The sequence below is a fragment of the Zea mays genome, chromosome 8 (assembly GCF_902167145.1).
Source record: "Zea mays cultivar B73 chromosome 8, Zm-B73-REFERENCE-NAM-5.0, whole genome shotgun sequence".
Classification (NCBI taxonomy): domain Eukaryota; kingdom Viridiplantae; phylum Streptophyta; class Magnoliopsida; order Poales; family Poaceae; genus Zea; species Zea mays.
The window spans coordinates 174,254,059-174,276,795 of NC_050103.1; the positions used below are offsets into that span (position 1 = coordinate 174,254,059).

General features: G+C 46.0%; 2 protein-coding genes and 1 pseudogene across 2 annotated transcripts; 1 reads left to right on the plus strand and 2 right to left on the minus strand.

Annotated features, from left to right (window-relative positions):
- Positions 1-1,968: 1,968 nt before the first annotated feature.
- Positions 1,969-15,865, plus strand: LOC109941955 (pentatricopeptide repeat-containing protein At4g21190-like; annotated as a pseudogene).
- An 889-nt stretch (positions 15,866-16,754) lies between these two features.
- On the minus strand, positions 16,755-17,474 carry LOC103637526 (Tyrosine specific protein phosphatase-like). Its single transcript, XM_008659694.1, has one exon. It carries the CDS (start codon positions 17,472-17,474, stop codon positions 16,755-16,757), a length of 720 nt encoding a protein of 239 aa, XP_008657916.1.
- A 3,842-nt stretch (positions 17,475-21,316) lies between these two features.
- Positions 21,317-22,127, minus strand: LOC111589974 (cold-responsive protein kinase 1). Its single transcript, XM_023300901.1, has 2 exons — positions 21,815-22,127; positions 21,317-21,710 (listed from the first exon to the last, which is right to left on the minus strand). Exons 1-2 carry the CDS (start codon positions 22,114-22,116, stop codon positions 21,317-21,319), a joined length of 696 nt encoding a protein of 231 aa, XP_023156669.1. The 5' UTR covers positions 22,117-22,127.
- Between the last annotated feature and the right edge of the window lie 610 nt (positions 22,128-22,737).

Genomic DNA, 22,737 nt, shown 5'->3' on the forward strand with positions numbered 1-22,737 from the left:
TTCACGTCTCGGAGCGGATCAGTCACGACGCCGCCGCGTAGCCCGACCTGGAGGCTCGCGTTACGCGTCTCACCCCTACTACTCGCACCCCAAGGAAGTAAGCGCCCCCTCCCTCCTCCGACCTGCCGCAATCCCGCCCGCCTGCCCGCCCGACGCATGTCGCACGCTCACCCAGCGCAACCCGTGGTCCCATGGAACCCTGCAACCGCCCCCGAACCAGCCCGAAGCGAGACCGGAGGGGCACGAGCGCCATCGCCTTGATCCCACCCGCTCGTCCCCAGATCTCCTCGCCATTGCCGCCGCTACATCAGAGTGCCTGCCATTGCCGGGGGGGGCATCGGGATGGACCTCGTGTTGTTCATCGCGTCCGTGCTCACGTCGTTCGTCATCTTTGTGGCGCTGGTGCTGCTGTTCACGTGGCTGTCGCGCCGCCTGGGGAACGCGCCGGTCTACTACCCCAACCTCCTCCTGCGCGGGCTCGACCCTTGGGCGGGCCACGGCCGCGGCAAGCGCAGCCCCATGGGCTGGCTCCGCGATGCCATCTCCGCCTCGGAGCCAGACGTCGTCGCCGCCGGCGGGGTCGATGCCACCTTCTACCTCGTCTTCCTCTCCTCTGGTACCGTCCCAGCCCGCTCGGGCTCGAGCTCACCCCCTTCCTTGTTTCTCCTTTTTTCGCTTTTGCTTTCCTAAAAGATACTATCATGGTGGTTGGTAGCGACCATCATCTCATTTGCTTCTGCGCTTCGTTGAAATTTTGTCGGCTGCGCACCAGGAATAAAACCTATTCGCAAGATTTCTTTCTTTTAGTTCTTTGTTCTCATGTCATTTGTGGTGTTCGAATAGCGTTCCTATGTCATTTCCTTATGTTTTCCCCCAATCATGCTTTGTTGCTTTCCCTCGTATATTATGTAGTACAACAACAAAAAAAAGATAAACTATTCTTACCTCGTGAACTGATGTGGGTTGCACGTTTTGGGCAAGTAAGTTATTCTGCGTGTTGTCCTTGAAAAGATTGATTTTGCAGGAGACAAAGGTTGGCGAAGCCGACGGTGAAGCCGACGGCGAAGCCAAGCAGGATGCGGCCGATGATGAGCATGTTAATGTGGACGGCGAAGGTGTTGAGGATGGCGCCGACCAAGAAAAACATGCCGCCTATCAGCATGGAGTTCATCTTCTTGAGGATGTTTGGTAAGAATGCCTGGAGGAACGATTCCATCTGCATCAATCCTCTTGAAATTAAACAGAACAAGCTGAAAGCACGTAATTGATCTTATGCAGCGCCACAATATCGATGTGGTGGTTGGGGTTTGGTAGATTTTTTTGGACGATTTTTCTTCAACTATTAACAAAATCTGGTCATCTTCTTTTTAATTTTGTCAGTTGCGCACGAGAAACAAACCTATTCGGAAGATTTCTTTTTTAGTTCTTTGTTCTCATGTGATTTGTCGTGATACAATAGTGCCCCTATAGTCATTCCTCTGTTTTTTCCCAATCATGCTTTGTTGCTTTCTCTCATAGTACCTACAAATGGTTGTCTTATTCTTGCAACAACAACAAAAAAGGTAGGTTGGATGAAACTAATATGGGTTGCACATTTATTGGGGCGGATTGTCCTGGAAAAGATCAATTTTGCAGCAGAGTGAGAGGCTGTTGAAAATATACCGTTAGGATTCGGTTTGGTGGTTGAGATTTCATAGATCTTTATGGACGGATTTTCTTCAATTGTTAACAAGATCTGATCTTTTTTTAATCTTGTCCTTGCTGTTCCAGTGCTGTCCATCTTGGTGTACTCTGGGATCGTGCTGCTTCCGGTCCTCCTCCCAGTTGCTGCAACCGGTGGTGCCCTATCTACCATCCCTATCCCTACCAACAAAACAGCCCAATCGGCTCAGAACTTCTTGTCAATAGAAAGGCTCGGAGTGGGCAATGTCCTGTAAGTAATCATATAATAGTTTTTACAAGTATTTAATGATTTATCTAATGGTTTGTCTTAGTTTATGCTTCAATTACACAACATTAGTATTCTAGCCTCTCGAGATGGTACTTCACCGAACCGCTCCTTTTTAATAATAAACCGTTTTTTAAGATAGTGGCAGGAGCGCTCTGCTTTTCCATTAAGAAAGATAAACTATTTTTTTTCATTATCCATACTACATTTATGATTTAGTTGTTCCTTTATAATACCAAACCCTTATTCTGAACTCAAACAATGGCCACATGGTCTAGGTCATTAAATGGATGTTCAACAAAGGTTAGGTGAAGACAATGGGAAGCTATTACACCCTGTTGAATGCTTTGATTGAGGACGGACGGATTGAGGAAGCAGAAGAGTTATTTGGAATGGTATTCTCACGACATATGGAGGGTTTGCCTCGTACATTTTTCATGAGAATTATTTCTTTCTATTACAGTGCTGAAGATCATGATAAGATGTTCGAGGTAGGAAATGGAATTTCTTTTTTTCCCTTATTTCACCAGTTTGCGTGTTTGAAAGCATCTAGGCCCCTGGTTGGTTTTAGTGATTAATGACAACGTATTATTATATGTGACTAACGTGTGTTTTGCAGAGACAAATGGTAAGTTAGGTCACATGACAGGTAGAAGTACTACAACGGAGAAAACAATCCCGGAGATAAGAACTCGAAGCGACGGCTAAAACGACGAAACAAAAGGTGAAGGTCTACGGAGTCCAAGTGTCAAGGAGATGTGGACACTCGCATTTTAGTTAGGCCTTTTATTCTCTTTTAGCCGTACTATAAAGAGGGGTTGTCGATGAAGTAGTTTGACCAAGAGAGTTCTAGTGTAGTGTTGGTGCACAATCACACTCATATTCAGTGCTAGGTGTCACTCTAGAACTCACACACAAGTTAGAACGAAAACCGATTTGAAAATCAGCTGAAAAACAAGACTTAGAGTTTCTGGCTTTGGGGCACCGGACTGTCCGGTGTGCACCGGACTGTCCGGTGCACCCTCTGCCAGGTGGGCTAGGCTGGTCCACAGCAGGGACTCACCCAGTAGCAGAAACCCGAGAGCGCAGCCTTCGGAAAATGAATTTTAGCGGCACACCGGACACCGCACCGGACTGTCCGGTGTGCACCGGACAGTGAACTGTTCACTGTCCGGTGCGCCATGAGTCCAACGGCTAGCTGTCAGAACTAGCCGTTGGAAGTGACCGTTGGCGCACCGGTGGCGCACCGTTGGCGCACCGGTGGCGCACCGGACTGTCCGGTGCGCCATCGCGCAGCAAGTTTCCTGTAACGGCTAGTTGGTGGGTGAGGGCTATTTATACCCCTTCCACCCACCATATTCAATGTCTTGCACTCCACATTTATTCCAGCACCTTGGTAGAGTATTGCAAGCACCAAAAGCCTTGTGAGGAGATTAGAGAATCATAATCCACGCTTGTTCCTCATTAGAGCTAGTGAGAGCCACCTAGAGCACACACCACTTGCATTAGGCTTCTCTTGGTCAAGCGAAAGTCTATGGCTTGTTACTCTTGGTGATCGGCATCACCTAGACGGCTTTGGTGGCGTTGGGAGCTCGGTGATCACCGTGAAGATTTTGTTGGTGACCCGACTCAAGTTTGTAAGCGGTCTCGAGGGATCCACCGCGCCGGAGTGGCAAAGGATCATCTCGTAGTGAGCACTTGGTTCTTGCGAGGACCAAGGGGGGAGCGATACCCTTGCGCGGGTGCTCCAACGAGGACTAGTGGAGAGTGCCGACTCTTCGATACCTCGGGAAAAATTGGAGGAGTTTTCTAAACTTTGCTTTACATTTCGCACTTAATTCAAGCTATTTACTTTGTGTATTTGTTTAGCAAGTATTTGAAGCATTGTCTTAGCCTTGTTACATTTCTAGTATTATTTTCTTAGTGCTAGTTGGTGGGGTGAAGTTGGGCTCTTGTTTAGCTCTTGCTTAGGTTTTAATTAGTGTTGATTTTTAGAAAAGCCCAATTCACCCCCCCTCTTGGGCATCGTGATCCTTTCAATTGGTATCAGAACCTAGTTGCTCATAGATTAGCTTAACCGCTAGAGTTACGATGTCCGGTGGGGATGGACCTCCTCCCGTTTTTGATGGTGATGATTTTCCTTATTGGAAAATTCGTATGGAAGCATACTTAGAGGCTATAGACATTGGTGTCTATAAAGCCGCAACACAAGGGTTTCCCCAACCTAGAGATCCCACAAATCTTGTAGGTGATGAGTTTAATTATGAGAAATGGAACGCGAAGGCCAAAAACACCCTTTTTAGAGGCCTTTGCAAAGATGTGTTCAATAGAGTTCGGAATCATAAAAATGCTCATGATTTGTGGATGGACATTTGTGCTCTACACGAAGGAACTAGAAGTGAACGTGAGGAGAGATATCACATAGCTATGCGAAAGTTAAATTCTTTTGAAATGCTTACTAATGAAAATGCAAACGCTATGTACTCACGACTTAATATTCTTGTAGAGGAAGTCAATGGATTGGGGCTTACTCAAATCTCACAACCGGATGTTGTGAGGAAGATTCTCAGTGTCCTCCCAATAGACAAATATGGACACATTGTCACTGTGCTACATCAAATGGATCTTTCAGTTACCACACCTACACAAATTTTGGGAAAGATCAATGCTCATGAGATGTACATGCACATCAACAAAGAAGAATCATCTTCCAAAAGAAAGGATTTGGCTCTCAAAGCAAATCATGAAAGAAAAGGAAAAACAAAAATTCAAGTTGAGGAAGAATCCTCAAGTGATGATGACCTTGATGCAAACATTGCCTTGATGGTAAGGAAGACCACCAAGATGTTGAAGAAGCTAAATAGAGAAGGCATCAAATTTGATTCAAAAAAGAAGAAGTTCTTCTCCAACAAAAGAAAGCCCATTTCTGAGATGGACTGCTACAACTGTGGTGAGCTTGGTCATCTTGCTCATCAATGCAACAAGCCCAAGAAGAACAAGTTCAAGGGCAAGAAAGAAGATGACAGTGATGATGAAAAGAAAGAAAAGAAATTCTTCAAAAGAAGGGATGGGAAGCAAAAGAGGTTCCACAAAAAGAAGAATGGAAAGGCTTATATTGTTGGCGACTGGCTCACCGACGTCGAGTCATCAAGTGGATCTTCTTCAAGTGAAGAAGAGGATGATGAAAAAGTTGCGGCCATCGCCGGGGACTTCTCTTCACCACCACCATCGCCATCATCCACTTCTCACCTGTGCCTTATGGCTAGGGGTGAACGAAAGGTACAAAATGATATTAATATTGATGATGCTAGTGATAGTGATAGTGATGAAGAATTTGCTTCACCTTCATATGATGAGTTAGCTGACTTACTTAAAGAATATACTCAAATCATTAGAAAGTCAAAAGCTAAATGTGATAGGTTGAAAAATGAAAATGAATCTTTAAATGCCAAGTATGACATAGTTATGAAGGCTAGTGATGAAATAAAAGAAGAAAATAAAACTATGTCATCAACTATAAATGAGCTCACAAACTCCCTAAAAGATGCTAAGGAGAAATATGACAAATTAAATGAAGCTAATAGGGAGTTGCAAAATAGACTAGTTAAGATCAAGGAAGACTATACTCAAATTAAATTTGATCATGACAATCTTCTTGTTGAAAATGAACTTTTATCTTGCAAAACACATGAGGCTATTAACCCTGTTGTTAAGCTTGATGTAGCAACCTCATGTGATGATTTGATTCAAGAAGAGCAAACTAGTTTACATGCTGAATTGACTGAAAAAGTTGAAGTCCTGACTTTAGACAACCAAAAATTGAAGAATTATTTGACTGATGCAACTACTAGAGGAAAAGTTGCTATTGAGAACAATGATTTCAACAATGAGTTGGCAGTGGATAATCAAAGGCTTAAGAATGAGGTCAAGAAACTAAAAAGTGAAAATGAACATCTTGCAACAAGTGTGCAAAAGTTCAACAAGGGTCAATACCTCCAAAATGAGCTGCTTATGAACACTGTTATGAAAAATAACAAGAGTGGTATTGGATACAATGCTTTGGTGCAAAAGAAAGCTATCACTCAATACAAGCCAATGCAGACTCACAAGCCTATCAAATGCTTTGAGTGTGGAAATGAAGGTCATTTTGCCCACAACTGCAAAGCTAAACCACCAACTCCCTTGCCTAAGCACTCAAGACCATTTGCTTTCAATGCTCACTATGTTCTAAGAAAGGTTGCAAATGGAAAGATTAAGGTTACATTCCTAGGTCCACCAAATAAGAGTAGACCTAGACAAATCTGGGTGGCAAAGTCCTTAATTGAGAGAGTCACTGGTCCTATGCAATATAGGGCTCTCAAAACTCAAGCTTGAATTGTCTGTGAATGTAGGTGAACTACAAGACCGGTGGGAGGCATTGGGTTATTGACAGTGGATGCACACAACATATGACAGGCAACCCACGGATGTTCACCTCATTAGATGAGAATTTTGATGGTCAAGATAAAATCACATTTGGAGACAACTCAAAAGGAAAAGTACAAGGACTTGGCAAGGTGGCAATCTCAAATGATTTATCAATATCAAATGTTCTCTTAGTTGCACCTTTGAGCTTCAATTTATTGTCAGTGGGACAACTCTGTGATCTTGGACTTCAATGCTTATTCACTCCATCAGAGGTTATTGTAACAAAAATGGATGATGAATCAATGGTATTCAAGGGCTTTAGATACAACAACCTCTACTTAGTGGATTTCACTTCAGAAGATGCAGACTTAAGAACTTGCCTCTTCACCAAAGCTTCTCTTGGATGGCTTTGGCATAGGAGGCTTGCACATGTTGGAATGAGCACACTCAAGAAGGTATTAAAGAAAGATATGGTTAGAGGATTAAAGGATGTGGTGTTTGAAAAAGACAAGCCATGCAGTGCATGTCAAGCTGGAAAGCAAGTTGCCAATACACATCCCACTAAAGCTTTCATGTCAACATCAAGGCCACTGGAACTACTTCATATGGATTTATTTGGACCTACAAATTATGTCAGTGCCGGTGGCAACCTCTACTGTCTAGTAATTGTTGATGACTTCTCAAGATACACTTGGGTGTTCTTTCTCCATGACAAATCTGAAGTTGCATCTATATTCAAGAAGTTTGCCAAGAAAGCACAAAATGAATTTGATTGCAAGATTAAGAAGATCAGAAGTGACAATGGCAAAGAATTTGACAACACCAACATTCATGAGTACTGTGATGAAATTGGGATCAAGCATGAAGTCTCTGCCACATATACACCTCAACAAAATGGAGTTGTTGAAAGGAAAAATAGGACCTTGATCACTCTTGCAAGAACAATGATTGATGAGTATAACACACCGGAGAGGTTTTGGGCTGAAGCTGTCAACACTGCTTGCTATGCATCAAACAGGCTATTTCCTCACCGGCTACTTGCGAAGACTCCTTATGAACTGCTAAATGGGAAAAAGCCAGACGTCTCTTTCTTCCGGGTGTTTGGGTGCAAATGCTACATCTACAAAAAACGCCATCATCTAGGGAAGTTTCAAAGACGTTGTGATATTGGTTTTCTTTTGGGTTATTCATTAAAGTCCAAAGCATATCGAGTATTCAACCATGCCACTGGCGTGGTAGAAGAAACATATGATGTGGAATTTGATGAGACTAATGGCTCCCAAGGAGCACTTGAAAATCTTGATGATGTAGGTGATGAGCCACTTAGGGAAGCAATGAAGAACATGCCTATTGGAGCTATCAAACCAAAAGAAGATGAAGAAGAGGTGCAAGTCATTGACATGCCTTCTTCATCAAATGTACCACAAGATGATGAAAAAGATGAGAGGCATGCAAATGAAGATACATTTGTCTCTCATGAACAAGCAAGGGTACAAGCCGAAGATGTTGATGCTCCAGAATCTTCTTCCCAAGTGGTTGACAGGAGAAACTCATCACTACTTCAAGCTCATCCTCAAAACCAAATCATCGGGAGTCCTTCACAAGGGGTTATTACTCGATCACATAAACATGCTAATTTTATTGAACATCACTCCTTTGTTTCTTGTGTTGAGCCTACTTGTATAGATGAGGCGCTACAGGATCCGGACTGGGTGAATGCCATGCATGAAGAACTTAACAACTTCACCCGTAACGAAGTTTGGACCCTGGAGAAGCCCCCACAAGATGCAAGAATCATTGGAACAAAGTGGGTGTTCAGAAACAAACAGGATGATCAAGGTGTGATTGTAAGAAACAAGGCAAGACTTGTTGCAAAAGGATTCTCTCAAGTTGAAGGCTTAGATTTTGGAGAGACCTTTGCACCGGTTGCTCGACTGGAAGCCATCCGTATCCTACTTGCATATGCATCATGTTATGATATAAAACTTTATCAAATGGATGTAAAAAGTGCATTTTTAAATGGCTTCATAAATGAACTTGTATATGTTGAGCAACCGCCTGGATTTGAAGACCCTAGATATCCTAACCATGCTTACAGGTTGTCCAAGGCGCTATATGGGCTAAAGCAAGCTCCAAGGGCTTGGTATGAGCGTCTTCGCGACTTCCTCATCGAAAAGGGCTTCAAAATCGGGACCGTCGACACAACTCTCTTCACCAAGAAACATAACGGTGATATTTTCATTTGTCAAGTATATGTTGATGATATAATCTTTGGCTCGACAAATGACTGTCATTGCAAGGAATTTGGTGAGTTGATGTCGAAGGAGTTCGAGATGTCAATGATTGGTGAGCTAACATACTTCCTCGGCTTTCAAGTCAAGCAAATGAAAGATGGTAACTTTCTCTCTCAAGAGAAGTATACCAAAGACTTGTTGAAAAGATTCAACATGGAGAAGTGCAAACCAATCAAGACCCCCATGCCTACAAATGGACATCTCGACTTAGATGAGGGAGGTAACCCGGTTAATCAAACTCTCTACCGTTCTATGATTGGTAGTTTATTATACCTTACCGCATCTAGGCCCGATATCATGTTTAGTGTCTGCATGTGTGCTAGATTTCAATCTAATCCTAAGAAAGCTCATCTTCGCGCTGTTAAGAGAATTCTTAGGTATCTCAAGCACACCACAAGCGTTGGTCTGTGGTATCCCAAAGGAGCTACTTTTGATTTAATTGGCTATTCCGATTCGGATTATGCCGGTTGCAAAATTGATAGGAAAAGTACTTCTGGGGGATGCCATTTGCTTGGTAGATCACTAGTTTCATGGACATCCAAAAAGCAAAATAGTGTTGCCTTGTCAACTGCCGAAGCGGAATACATTGCCGCAGGTGCTTGTTGCACACAGATTTTATATATGAAACAAACTCTTCTAGACTATGGTGTAGTTCTAGAAAAAGTACCTTTGTTGTGTGATAATGAGAGTGCTGTTAAAATTGCTAATAATCCTGTACAACACTCTCGCACCAAGCACATTGATATCCGTCATCACTTCCTTAGAGATCATGTTGCTAAAGGAGATATTATTTTAGAAGGAGTGAGGTCGGAAGATCAATTAGCGGATATTTTCACTAAGCCACTTGATAAGACCCGCTTTTGCATGTTGAGGAATGAACTAAATATCCTTGATCTCAGAAATTTTATGTGAAATGTCAAATGGTGTTGTCACTTGCATTGCATATTTAAATTCCTTGTATTGCATCTAGGGCTTGTCTAACCTAGTTGAGATAACCGCCAATAAAGCGAGTGAAAAAGCTTAACTCGGGTCAAACTTGACAAGTCTTAGTTTTAAGCTTTTAGCACTTAAATTCTTACTTTCATGCAATTATTGGTTCTTGAAATATGCATGAGGTACTGCACTTAGGGGGAGTATTCAAAACTCAAATCACTCTTGAAAACCCCTAGCGCAAGCCCAAATGCAAATTTCACCATTTGCCTATTTTCTCTAAAAATTATCTAGCCTATGGCAAAATATTTTGAAAAGTATATGAGGGTGCCAATACCTGTCCCAACAAGTGTTCTTTTGTGTGATTATAAGTTGGGATTTGGTTTGGTTAGGAGTTAGATAGAAAAATTCAAAATTTTCCAAACTCTCCTCTGTCTGGGCTCACCGGACAGTCCGGTGTGCACCGGACACTGCACTATGCAATGTCCGGTGCACCGGCAGCCGCGCGCGAAGTTCCTCTTTTCCTGTGCGCTGTCCGGTGGTTCACCGGACATCTACTGTGCGCTGTCCGGTGTGCACCGGACAGCCACTGTAGACTGTCCGGTGTGCCCATCTCGCTTTTTTTAAAAAAAAAATCGCCCCCAGCCCGACCGAGCCAGGGGCTCTGTCTCATTTCTTCTCCCAGCCGCAAGCTCTCTGTCTCCAGGCGCCTCGTCTCTGCTCCTTGCGGTAGTCCGGCGACCTCTCCGGTGGCCACCATCTCCGGCCATCATCGCCGGCGACCTCGTCTCCCTCTGCTCCCCCTCGGTGAGCAACCCACTGTCCTCCCTCTCTCTCTCTCGTTTCTCTGTTGTTTAGGCAGTAACTCCACCCTTTTGCCAATCCTTCCAATCTCTGAGAAATCCTGTGAATCCAATTGGTGATTTGTGCTCTATTGTCTCTGTTGTGTATCCCTGCAAACTCTTAGCTTCTTCGGGAGGGCATTCCCACCTCAAATGGCCATATACCTAAAACCCTAAATCCTCGCCCAACAAGTGTTCGGTGAAATGCCCAAACCAGCCAAACTTGCTCCAATTGAACCCAAATTTTTCAGGCACCTTCACCACACTTCCAGTAACCTACTTGCCAAATTTCACACCAATCCGAGATCCCAAGCTTAAATTTAACCAAAATTCTCGTTTTGCACGATCGTTTCCGAGCCGAGTGCCCAAAACCCTATTTCTTCGCCTAAATTCAAACCAAGCACACACTTCACTCATATTGACCTATATAAACCTATTCGTGAAGTATCGGCTCAATCCCATATCGTTTTGTGCCTCATTTTGAATTCCAATCATCCCATGTCTCTATTTGTCCGTCAAACGTCGTTTTCACGGTTTTTGACTTATCGATCGTTCCGTCTCGTGCCATATCTCTTTGTGTATGTATTTGTTCACATTTCATATGCTTATGACTATGTGACTAATACGTGCTCACCTCTTCTGTCATTTCAGTGACTTTGTGTGTGCCGTCTTCCGTTCTGCCTGGATCGTCACCTCCAGTGTGCGCTTTCCAGGTAGACATCTCACTCTTTGCTAATTCTATCAGTCACTATTTGCTCTGTGCTTAGTCTCTCTATCTCATTTGCAGACTTTAGTTCAGGATGCCGCGCACGAAGAATGCGTCGGCGTCAGGGGGTGGCGATGACGAGGACCCTCGTCGCCCCTTCAGGCAGGTGAAGGGGAAGACTGTCTTTTTGGAGCAGCAGGAAGGCCGCAAGAAGCGGCGGTCGGACAGAGAGGCTCGTGCAGCAGCAGCAGCTGCAGCAGCCGCTGCACAGGCAGCACTTGGAGATCAGCCGGATGTTCCTTCAGATCAGATTGCTTTCCGTGCTCGTCGTGTCGCCTCCCGGTCTCGCTCATCCACTCACACCTCCGCTTCCACTCCACCACCCACTCTTCCTGCCCCAGTCACTCCTATTGCTCCATCCACCTCCACCGCCATACCCACTACCAGCACCACGCCAGCTTCCACTGCTTCCCCTGCCCCCGCTCCCGCTTCTGCTCCACCTGTACCCCCTCCTCGCTTCCGGGAGCGTGACGAGACTGAGGTCCGTCCACTGGTTTCGGATCCTCGTCTGTTTGATCTTCAGCGTGCCACTGCAGCCCGGGTACGTCGGTTCAGGTACGTACCCGTGGAGTCTTGGCTGCCAGCTCAGAGAGACCCAGCAGCAGGAGTTCTTTTCAGCACTCGGATTCAGGAGTCTTTCTTCAGGGCTCAGATGTCAGCTCAGATTGCGCTACGAGTTCACCGCCTCTTGGATCTTCCAGCCTTCTTGCTAGCAGCCGGTGCTGAGTCTGAGGCGCATCTCACATATTTGCCAGGCCTTCTATCCTTTCTGACTATCAGCGGCAGATATGTTGAGGAGTGGGTCCGCGTCTTCTATGCCTCTGTTTGGATTGACCCGGATCATCAGTGGATGAGGTTCCGCTTTGAGCGCGAGGATGTCACGATCACTGCCAGTCAGATCAGACAGCTTTTTGGATTCCCTGATTCGTCGACTCGCCTCCACAGTCTCTGTTACGGCACTTCAGATCCTCCACGTCGCCCTCACGGCGGTGTGGCTCCAGGGACAGCTCACGTCGCGGCTCTGTTCCGCCCGCCTTTTTCAGATGGGTCGCGACGTTCTCCAGCAGACTTCACTCCGGCAGCGAAGTACTTATATGAGCTCGTCAGACGGACACTCCTGCCTAGGATGGGATACAGGGAGGCCACCACTCATATCCAGCTTTGGCTCCTTGGTGCCCTGGTATCCCACTCTGAGTTTGATGTTGTTGACTTTCTGATCTGTGAGATTGAGGACACTGTTCTGGATGGGATTCGTGCTCGGCGGCAGCTACCCTATGCTCACTACTTATGCCACATATTTGCGCAGCTGATCCAGCCACCTCGCTTTCAGAGCACCCTTGAGGCCTCTCGCCTTGTGTTTGGATCTTACCGTCCTGCTCCAGAGATTCCAGTGCCAGCTTATGCTCCTGTGTTTGACACTCAGGCTGAGGATGCAGCACTTCGCCAGTTTGACACCCAGGGTGCCGCCGACGATGATGATGATGATGATGATTTTGGGATTCCTCCTCCGCCTCCGCCTCCTATGCCTCCACGCTCTCATGATCATGAGGCTGGGAGCTCTAGTGCTGCCCCTGCTACCCCTCAGGCTATGGACCCTGCTCTAGCTTCGATTCTTCAGACTCTCACTCAGCAGCAAGCTCAGCTGGCAGCCGAGCAGGCCCGTATGTCCGAGAGGATGCTCTCAATGTTTCAGACTATGCAGGACAGGCAGGATTCACTTCAGCAGCAGCTTATTCAGGATAGGGCAGAGAATAGGGCATTCATGGCCCTCATGCTTCAGCATTCGGGTATCTCAGCACCTCCAGTTCAGTCTGCTCCGCCTTCTTCGCTTTACGCTCCTGTGGTGCCTTCGATCTTGGATGCACCCCCTGCTGTTACCTCTCCGCTCCGGCCGGTCACCTTGGCGTTCACGTCTCCGGTCCTCAGCTCTGTCTGCCCACAGCCGCTAGTGCCACCAGCATCTGCTATTACCACTACCGCTGTGGCAGTATCTGTGACTGCTTCTGTTCCGGTAGCTCCTGCAGCGCTGCCTGCGTCCGAGTCAGTACCAGCTCCAGCTTCTACCGCAGATCCTGGATCCGAGACTGACTCTGACCCTCCGTCGGCGTTTGCTCTGCTACCTCGACCTCGACCGGATGCGCCCCCGTCGCCTCCTCCTGCATCAGATGTTTAGGTCCCTTTTGGTGTTTGACGCCAAAGGGGGAGAGATATGAGTTGTGAGAGCTAGGGGGAGTCAGAGAGTTAGTAGAGAGTCAGTGTCCTTTTGATGTAATATTTGTGCCTGCTACTCTCTGTACTAGCTTTATGTTCACAAACTCGTCATATACTCTCGTTGCTTTTGGTTGACTGTGTGTATTACGTTTTCACCTTATATCAAATCACCAGTCTTCTAGCTCTTGTTTCATTAATTTACTTTCTCTTTTATATGAACAAGAATCTTATGATGTGTATGCGCTCACTCTTATTATTATGGTACACATTTCTTCTGTCAAAAATTACTGAGTATAACTAACCATTCTTTCTATTGACAGAATCTTCAAAACAAACTACTCTCACAAAACTTGTAGGGTTGTCATCAATCACCAAAAAGGGGGAGATTGAAAGCATCTAGGCCCCTGGTTGGTTTTAGTGATTAATGACAACGTATTATTATATGTGACTAACGTGTGTTTTGCAGAGACAAATGGTAAGTTAGGTCACATGACAGGTAGAAGTACTACAACGGAGAAAACAATCCCGGAGATAAGAACTCGAAGCGACGGCTAAAACGACGAAACAAAAGGTGAAGGTCTACGGAGTCCAAGTGTCAAGGAGATGTGGACACTCGCATTTTAGTTAGGCTTTTTATTCTCTTTTAGCCGTACTATAAAGAGGGGTTGTCGATGAAGTAGTTTGACCAAGAGAGTTCTAGTGTAGTGTTGGTGCACAATCACACTCATATTCAGTGCTAGGTGTCACTCTAGAACTCACACACAAGTTAGAACGAAAACCGATTTGAAAATCAGCTGAAAAACAAGACTTAGAGTTTCTGGCTTTGGGGCACCGGACTGTCCGGTGTGCACCGGACTGTCCGGTGCACCCTCTGCCAGGTGGGCTAGGCTGGTCCACAGCAGGGACTCACCCAGTAGCAGAAACCCGAGAGCGCAGCCTTCGGAAAATGAATTTTAGCGGCACACCGGACACCGCACCGGACTGTCCGGTGTGCACCGGACAGTGAACTGTTCACTGTCCGGTGCGCCATGAGTCCAACGGCTAGCTGTCAGAACTAGCCGTTGGAAGTGACCGTTGGCGCACCGGTGGCGCACCGTTGGCGCACCGGTGGCGCACCGGACTGTCCGGTGCGCCATCGCGCAGCAAGTTTCCTGTAACGGCTAGTTGGTGGGTGAGGGCTATTTATACCCCTTCCACCCACCATATTCAATGTCTTGCACTCCACATTTATTCCAGCACCTTGGTAGAGTATTGCAAGCACCAAAAGCCTTGTGAGGAGATTAGAGAATCATAATCCACGCTTGTTCCTCATTAGAGCTAGTGAGAGCCACCTAGAGCACACACCACTTGCATTAGGCTTCTCTTGGTCAAGCGAAAGTCTATGGCTTGTTACTCTTGGTGATCGGCATCACCTAGATGGCTTTGGTGGCGTTGGGAGCTCGGTGATCACCGTGAAGATTTTGTTGGTGACCCGACTCAAGTTTGTAAGCGGTCTCGAGGGATCCACCGCGCCGGAGTGGCAAAGGATCATCTCGTAGTGAGCACTTGGTTCTTGCGAGGACCAAGGGGGAGCGATACCCTTGCGCGGGTGCTCCAACGAGGACTAGTGGAGAGTGCCGACTCTTCGATACCTCGGGAAAAATTGGAGGAGTTTTCTAAACTTTGCTTTACATTCCGCACTTAATTCAAGCTATTTACTTTGTGTATTTGTTTAGCAAGTATTTGAAGCATTGTCTTAGCCTTGTTACATTTCTAGTATTATTTTCTTAGTGCTAGTTGGTGGGGTGAAGTTGGGCTCTTGTTTAGCTCTTGCTTAGGTTTTAATTAGTGTTGATTTTTAGAAAAGCCCAATTCACCCCCCCCTCTTGGGCATCGTGATCCTTTCAGTGTTGTTTTAACTAAAAGATAGGATTTGACTTCATACCGTTTTCCCCCATGATAGGAAAGCTTTGCTCAAAGAAACATTAGCTGGGGATAATTATCCAAGCATTCTTATGATGTCTTACACCTAAATTTTCCAGATTTTTGCTGATATGGAGGAACTAGGCGTAAGACCAGATGGTTCTATTATCAGGATGCTAGGTGATGTATTTCAAAAGTTAGAGATGATGGACAAATACGAAAAGTTAAAAAAGAAATACCCACCACCGAAATGGGAATATCGATACATCAAAGGCAAGCGCATTAGAATTAGAGTTTACCTTGATAGTAAAAGTGAAGAGGCGGCAAGAGGAGACCCTGACAATGATGAACTCAGAGAAGTAGAAAGTATACATCTTGATAATGAATTGGAAGAAGCAAACTCAGGCCTCGACAAGAGTGTATTGGACGATGCAGCTCTGGAGACCTTGAATATATATAATTCAGAGCTTCCATTTGGTATTTTTTTTAATGCTTGCTTAATCAAAGTGGCCTGGAGCAAATTGAACCGGTAACATCCTAGAATCCATGCCGTCATACTTCTAAAACACGGACATCGATATCTTGAGATCTATTTTACTTGGATTGACTAGAAAACTGTGTCATGCTTTCCCATCAGCAGTCCTTTTCTTGACATTGTGGTCATTTTACCACGAGATGTGTTCTTCAGAGTTTCGTTACTTGATTTATCTGATTCACATGCATCAAGCTCATGCTTTTTTTAAATGCTTCTAAGTTCTAGCCATGTTAAAAAAAATAGCAATGGTATTAGGTAGAAACACATAGGGCATGTTTGGAAGAAAGGGGAATGGATTTCCAGCAGTTTATCCTGTCAAATGATCTGGTAATCCTATTCCATGGGTACCTGTATCTGACTGCTTTCACGAACATGTGGTTTATTGTTGAAGGCGAAGGCCATATCTTGGACATCGGACAGGGCAGAGTAGTCGTTACATCATCTGTATGATCCTCCATTGTTCGGCATGGAAAGACACCGTTTCTGGCACTGGAGTTGTCTGTGCTACCCATATCCAGTGTGGGGCAAAAATCCATAAATGGGCCTAGAGTAATTAAGGAAAAACTGGGGTCATAGGAGTAATTAAGAAAAACTGGAGAAGAGATCACTCCATAAATGGGCCTGGAATTTGGCCCATATGCAAACAGGGCTCGTTATTTCCGGCCTACGAATCTGGGTCACACGCAAGCCTGCGCATATATCACGTTCGGCGTCCCCTCATCAAAAATATATAGAAGGGGGAAAACGTTGTGCCCCGGTGATCACAAGTGCAAGGGATTTTTGCTTATTTGGTCCCACGCTCGCCGAAATACCCGCCATTCATTAACGGCCACAGCGAATGATAAGGTATTTTGACGAGCGTATCCTAAATAAGCAAAATATCTCTAATCTCTAATAACTATTAAATCATTAGTGTAGACTACCCTTGTGCCCCTGCTCTCCCACGGCCCACGCTTCCTTCGCCCCTATCATGCAGTCTGCTTCCTCCGCACGTCGCCCACTTCCTCCGCCCCTTCCATGCAGTCCAACAAAACCTCGCACCAATCACCTCTACCTCTGCGGAGAGGCAAGCGTACAGCTCGGCTAGCTCGTCGAACCCTCTTGGGTCATTGCGCGCGTCGGGCACATGGGTCTTCTTCTCTATCCTCCCCCTACGCGTGCCCTCCCAGATGAGCTTGGAGAGCATGTAGATGGTGACATCACTGTCCTTCATCGGGATTGTGCCGTGTTTGAGGCAGATAACGGCGTCGTCATACCGGTTGCGGAACACGCACAACCGCCTGGTGATCTGCGCGGCACTGAGGCGGTCCCCCACGCTGAGGCGGCCCCACACCGCGGTGGCGAGGTTGTCTGCCAGGGGAAGTCGCCCGTGCTTCTGCCGGTGCGACACGACGGTCTTGAGGATCACGATCTCATCGGAGGCCAGCCACGAGCGCACGGGTGGGTGGGGTTTCTTGAAAATGATGGGCTCGGACTCTGAAGAGTCGTCCGAGAGCAGCAAGGAGGCGGCGGAGTCATCAGATTCAGAAGGAGAGTCGAAGGACGTCGAAGGTGATGGCGAGGGATCAAGATGTTCATCGGAGCCGATGGTGGTGATGCCATTTGAGGACGCATACGAGGGGTGCTCCTCCGATGTCATCGACGGTGGCGAGCGTTTACGAAGTAATGGTTTGAGTATTTTGTTTCATTTGGGCTTGAACGGTAGACAAGGCTGGGCTGGGCAGCTGCTTGAGCCAAATGGGGATAGAGCCAAAGAGGTGGTTGAGCTGAGTTCCAGCCTTCTAGGCACGCAAGCAGAAGCAGGTCGCCAAAGCTAGCAGGGATTGCGTCGTTGAAGCAATTATAACTGCGAGGCTAGCATGGTGAGCATCGTGAGGTTGCCTAGCTGCGTGGGGACAAAAATCAAGAGAAGGTAGGGCGAGCATGGATGGCTGCATCTGTGACGACATTGGGGAATCGACAGCGGGTGGAAAGATGCATTGCATGGGGAGCGTCGTGGCTCGACCGCTCGGGATTATAGATGTCCAAACGGACCAGGCTTGCCGGGCGGCCCGAAACCCGGCATGGGTTTGGCTCGGCATGAACCCGGCACGGCACGTAGTGAACCGGGCCCGTGCCGGCCCGGCCCGGCCCGGTCACCGGGCCATGCCTGGCTCGAAGGCGTGGCACGACGGGCTAGGCCTGGCACGACCCGATTTTATTTCTTTCTATTTTTTCATATAAAAATATATATTATACTTGAATATATAGTATAAAACATAAGAAACATGTGTTTTTGTTGGTTATGTGGGTGTAAATAAATGTTTATAGCTAATAAATATGGTTTAAACGCTAAAAAATACATACTTATAGGATATTTTTATCATTTAAGCATCATATATTGTTATGGGCCCATCAGGCCCGTCGGGCCATGGGTCGGCCCGACACAATTATTAACCTAGCGGGCCGTGCTTGGGTCTAGCTTGGGGCCCGTGGGCTGGCACGGCATGGCCCGCTAGCTATTCCGGGCTGGGCCGACACGGTCCTAATCCGTGCCGGGCCTAGCCGTGCTCGGGCCGGCACGGCCCGCCCATTTGGACATCTATACTCGGGATGAATTCGGAGGGAAGAGGCGAACACGAGACTCGAGGGGCTGGAATACTGGAGCAGTCAACTGAACTCTAGAATGTTCGTGAGCTCTCGAGTCATCGGTGCCAGTCATTCAATACGAAGAGGTGGGAATTGTTTTCTGCCGTAGAAATGCAATCATGCGACTGAGGAAAAAGAGGTGACGTGGATAGGCCAAAGAACCTGGAACTGTTTCATTGCTCCTCCTGAAAGGTTTCCAATTTCTTTTTGAGAGAGATGATGATCAATAGGAGGTGGAATGATATGCTTACAAATGGAAGCAATAATGATTGTATCTACCCAGATCATATTTTACGTATTAGTTGAAACGACAACGTTCACGTCAAATGATGTCAATCGAATCATTGATCTGCAGCTGGTAATGTGTATGTATTATGCTATTCTACACCATTAAAGCTATTTTATATTGTACTATGCTATTCTACACCATTAAAGCTATTTTTATATTGTACTATGCTATTCTACACCATTAAAGTTATTTTTATATTTGTTATCTTTTTTGTGCTAGCTGGAGACTAATTTAATCGCGATGGTTTCTCTATGATATTCAATTTATCTTAAGACAAACAAATGCCCTGTTATCCGTTCACTTGCCTCCAAAGATATGCTTATCTGTTTGATACTTTGATAAAAAAATTAGTTGTTATTTGTTGTGGAAGTTTAACAAATATGTGCCTTGAAAACTGTAAGAGATTTATAAAATTTTTGATTGACATGTTAAGCCAGCTTCCTACTAGACGGTATTTAATTATTAATCTTGTATGCATCACTTTTATAAAAGAGTAGGTTTGCCTGATAAGTCATTCAATTTTACAGGCATACTCCACTTATATCCAAGAACATGAGAACTTAAACATCCTACTCTGCTATTTTTGCAAATATGTCGTCAGCACAAGTAGGAGTTCCTTATGATATATATATATATAGCTTTTAGGGACTTGAATCTTATAATTCTCCAATTGATTCATTGATTCAAATGAAAATTTGGGATAATTCATATCTAAAGCAACTGCCTTTTTTGACCATGCAGTTTTCAATGTTCATGCACATCAATTAATCAATTAATCATAGAAACAAATTATCAGTACATGGCTCTATCTACCCTGACTACTTTAAATCATGAAGCCATAAAAGATGCTAACAAGAGCATAGAACACAATTAATGTTTTTATATCTCAATGTATCTTATTATAATATATTTATTCCGTAGCAACGCACGGGCATACACCTAGTCAGCCATAAGGGGTCACGCTCACGCCCTCAACAATCAGGGTGAAACTAGTAATAAATCATGCCGGCGGCCGAACAGTAAGGGCCACCTGCAAAACAAGCGCATGCAGAGTAATGACTGGACCAAACAAGCCCGGCTGAATCGCACCGCAGACCACACGCATGATGGAAGCAGGGGTGTACTTTCGGGTTATCAAAAATTTCGAGTAAGATAATTCGGGTATTTAAAATTTCGGGTTTTAAGAATCAACACTCGAAATTACAACGGATTTTACAATACCCGAAAATTTGGGTACCCATAATTGTGGGTTCGGATATTCCCGAACTTCCGAACTGTTGTGTCAACTTCATAGAAACACATGCGCCCTATTAAATTAGTATAAAAATATAGTTTGAATAATGATATAAATGGATATAAAAAACAGAAGAAATCTACCGTGACAAGTCATGCACACTTACACATATTTATAGATACATAAATTAATAATTAAGAATGACATGAGTACATGCCACATGAAAGTTTGGGTAATTCGAGTATTTTGGGTACCCGATTATGATACCCGAATTATCCGAAATAAATTCGGGTTTTACAAGTTGCTACCAAAAATCCCCGAACGAAATTCGAGTTTCAGATATTTCGGGTTACGAATTTTTTGTCCAGCCCTAATGCCAGCGGCAAGCACAAGGCCTACTCGGGCTCCGGGCGTTGTCAAATAAGAGTGGCGGGCCGGACCAGACGGGGACCGAGCGGCCCGCCTCGGGACCGGTAGAACACGAAGCGGAGGCGACGCGTTCAGAGATGGCAACGGGTACAAACCCGCTAGGTTTTGTCGTCCCAAACCCGTACCCGTGAAAAATATCTATGCCCATTAAAAAACCCATACCCATGACGGGTTTGAGATTTTGCCCAAACCCGTACCCATCGGGTTTGCGGGTACCCATGGGTTACCCGCGAGTTTCATCTCCAATATACTTGTTCTTCTCATAATCAATAAGTATCGTAATGATAAATGATATCATGATCCAAAATTTATGTAATGAACAACGAGTTCATGATTTGGTATAAAAATTATTAGTAGAGAAAATGAAATACAAATAATAAGTTGTATAATTAAGTGACCTTGCACTAAGTTATTCATCCACCACATATATAACGCTAGTAAAAACTATAATAGCAAGCAAGCAACACTCTCACCGACTACTGATACATTCACCAATTGATAAAAATTATGAAGTAAATAAGGAATAACAAGTTTGTTGTTCGTTTATAAAATAAAATGACAATATGCACTAGGTTTGGTCGGGTTTAAAAAACCCACGGGTTCACGGGTTTGGGTACTATAGGAACAAACCCGTACCCATAAACCCGCTGGGTATAGATTTATGCCCATTAACAAACCCATGGGTATGAAAATTGACCCAAACCCATACCCTAATGGGGTAAAAACCCATCGGGTTTCGGGTTTCGGGTACCCATTGTCATCTCTAGACGCGTTGCTATTAGGTTCATGTTTGAGCACATCTCTACTATCTATTAAGGCAATAGTGTAGACCATCTCCGTGCCCCCGCCTCCACGAAACCTCCGCGACATCCACGCCGACTCCGCGCTGGGGACGCCAGGGCTACCGCTTCAAGCTGGTGCCCGACCACAACAGCAACATCACGGGCTCGGGCGTGTGCGTGGCCGAGTCTGACGGCCCGCGGCGGTTGGTTCGCCATCGACCTGACCACGACCGGATCCCCCGGGCGGGGCAGCGGCGAGTTGGGACACGCGCTCTGGCCCCCGGGTGGCTTCGTGATGTCGGCCGCCGTGCAGGGGAGGGCCGACGCGGCAGGCCCATGGCGGCGCTGGCTTTCAGGGCCGAGAAGATGACGTCGTCCGCGAGGAGCTTGTGCAGCCCCGGCACCGAGAGCCTCGGCGCAAGGTGGTGGTCAAGGAGGATCTTGTCAGCCGATATGTTCTGGTGCACCACTGGTGGCTTGTTGCCCTTCTTGCTGTGAAGGTACTCAATCCCTGCAAATGTGCACAACTCCATCAACAAGTTAGAAAACTGATACACCGATAAACTGAGAAACTGATATCAATCTTCGCGCAGGATACAAAGTGGGGATGTTACCTTTTCGCAATGCCTCTAATGATGGAGACTCTTGTAGGCCAATCAAGAACGGTACCACCGGAAGAACCATCCTTGACGTCCAGATACCGCGACAGGCAACCATTAACCATGAAGTCATACACGAGGAAGCATTCCCCTCTCCCCCTGGAGCAGCAGAATCCCCTCAGGCTGACAAGATTGTCGTGCTGTAGGAGGGTGAGCATCTTCAGACCACGCAGGAAATCTGACTCCTCTTGCTTGCAGCTCGTCTTGCTGAGGCTTTTGACAGCGACTACAGATCCATCCCCAAGGATCCCTTTGTACATCGCGGCGGCGAAGCCACTCTTCCCGAGCAAGTTCACGTCGGAGAAGTACTACGTCGCGCACTCTACCTCCTCTAGGTTGAATCTGAAGCTATCACCAACTACTTGACCGGATGATCCAACACCAGCCCCACCTGCAGACAACGGGTCCCAGCTGTTCGAGTACTCGACACTGATCACCCAACACGTGTAGCAGCTTCAGTGTCTTTCCACACGCTTGGACTTAGCTTACTTTTGAGGTGGTGCCTCATGGTGCCTCAGTCGCCGTTTCTGGCCCCACGCGCCATGGCGAACCCCTCGTTTTCAGCCCAGACGCTAGGCCAAACAGCCCTGCCGCGCGCCTACGTGCCGTTTTCGCTCCGTTCCACCGTGCTCTTCATCCAAGACATACGTAGCAGCTTCAGTGTCTTTCCACACGCTGGGACTTAGCTTTTTTCTTGGTCGTGTCCAAACCGCCGTTTTCGGCCTCTTGCCACACTGCGCCTTGGTCGTTTCCGTTCGGTAGCGTGCCTCTCTCCCGTGGGTTCGTAATCCTCGATACTATTTTTTGTCTCCTTTCCATCCTGCCATCGCCATGTATTTATAATAATGTTATATATTTATATCGTCAATATAATATTAGTG

What these genes read in the sequence shown, in the direction of transcription:
- LOC111589974 (XM_023300901.1), bottom strand. Translation starts at nt 22,116, where the DNA reads ATGTACAAAGGGATCCTTGGGGATGGATCTGTAGTCGCTGTCAAAAGC. An exon ending in ATCATTAGAGGCATTGCGAA is followed by an intron (nt 21,711 to 21,814) that starts AAGGTAACATCC and finishes GTGCACATTTGC; the next exon opens with AGGGATTGAGTACCTTCACA.
- LOC103637526 (XM_008659694.1), bottom strand. Translation starts at nt 17,474, where the DNA reads ATGACATCGGAGGAGCACCCCTCGTATGCGTCCTCAAATGGCATCACC.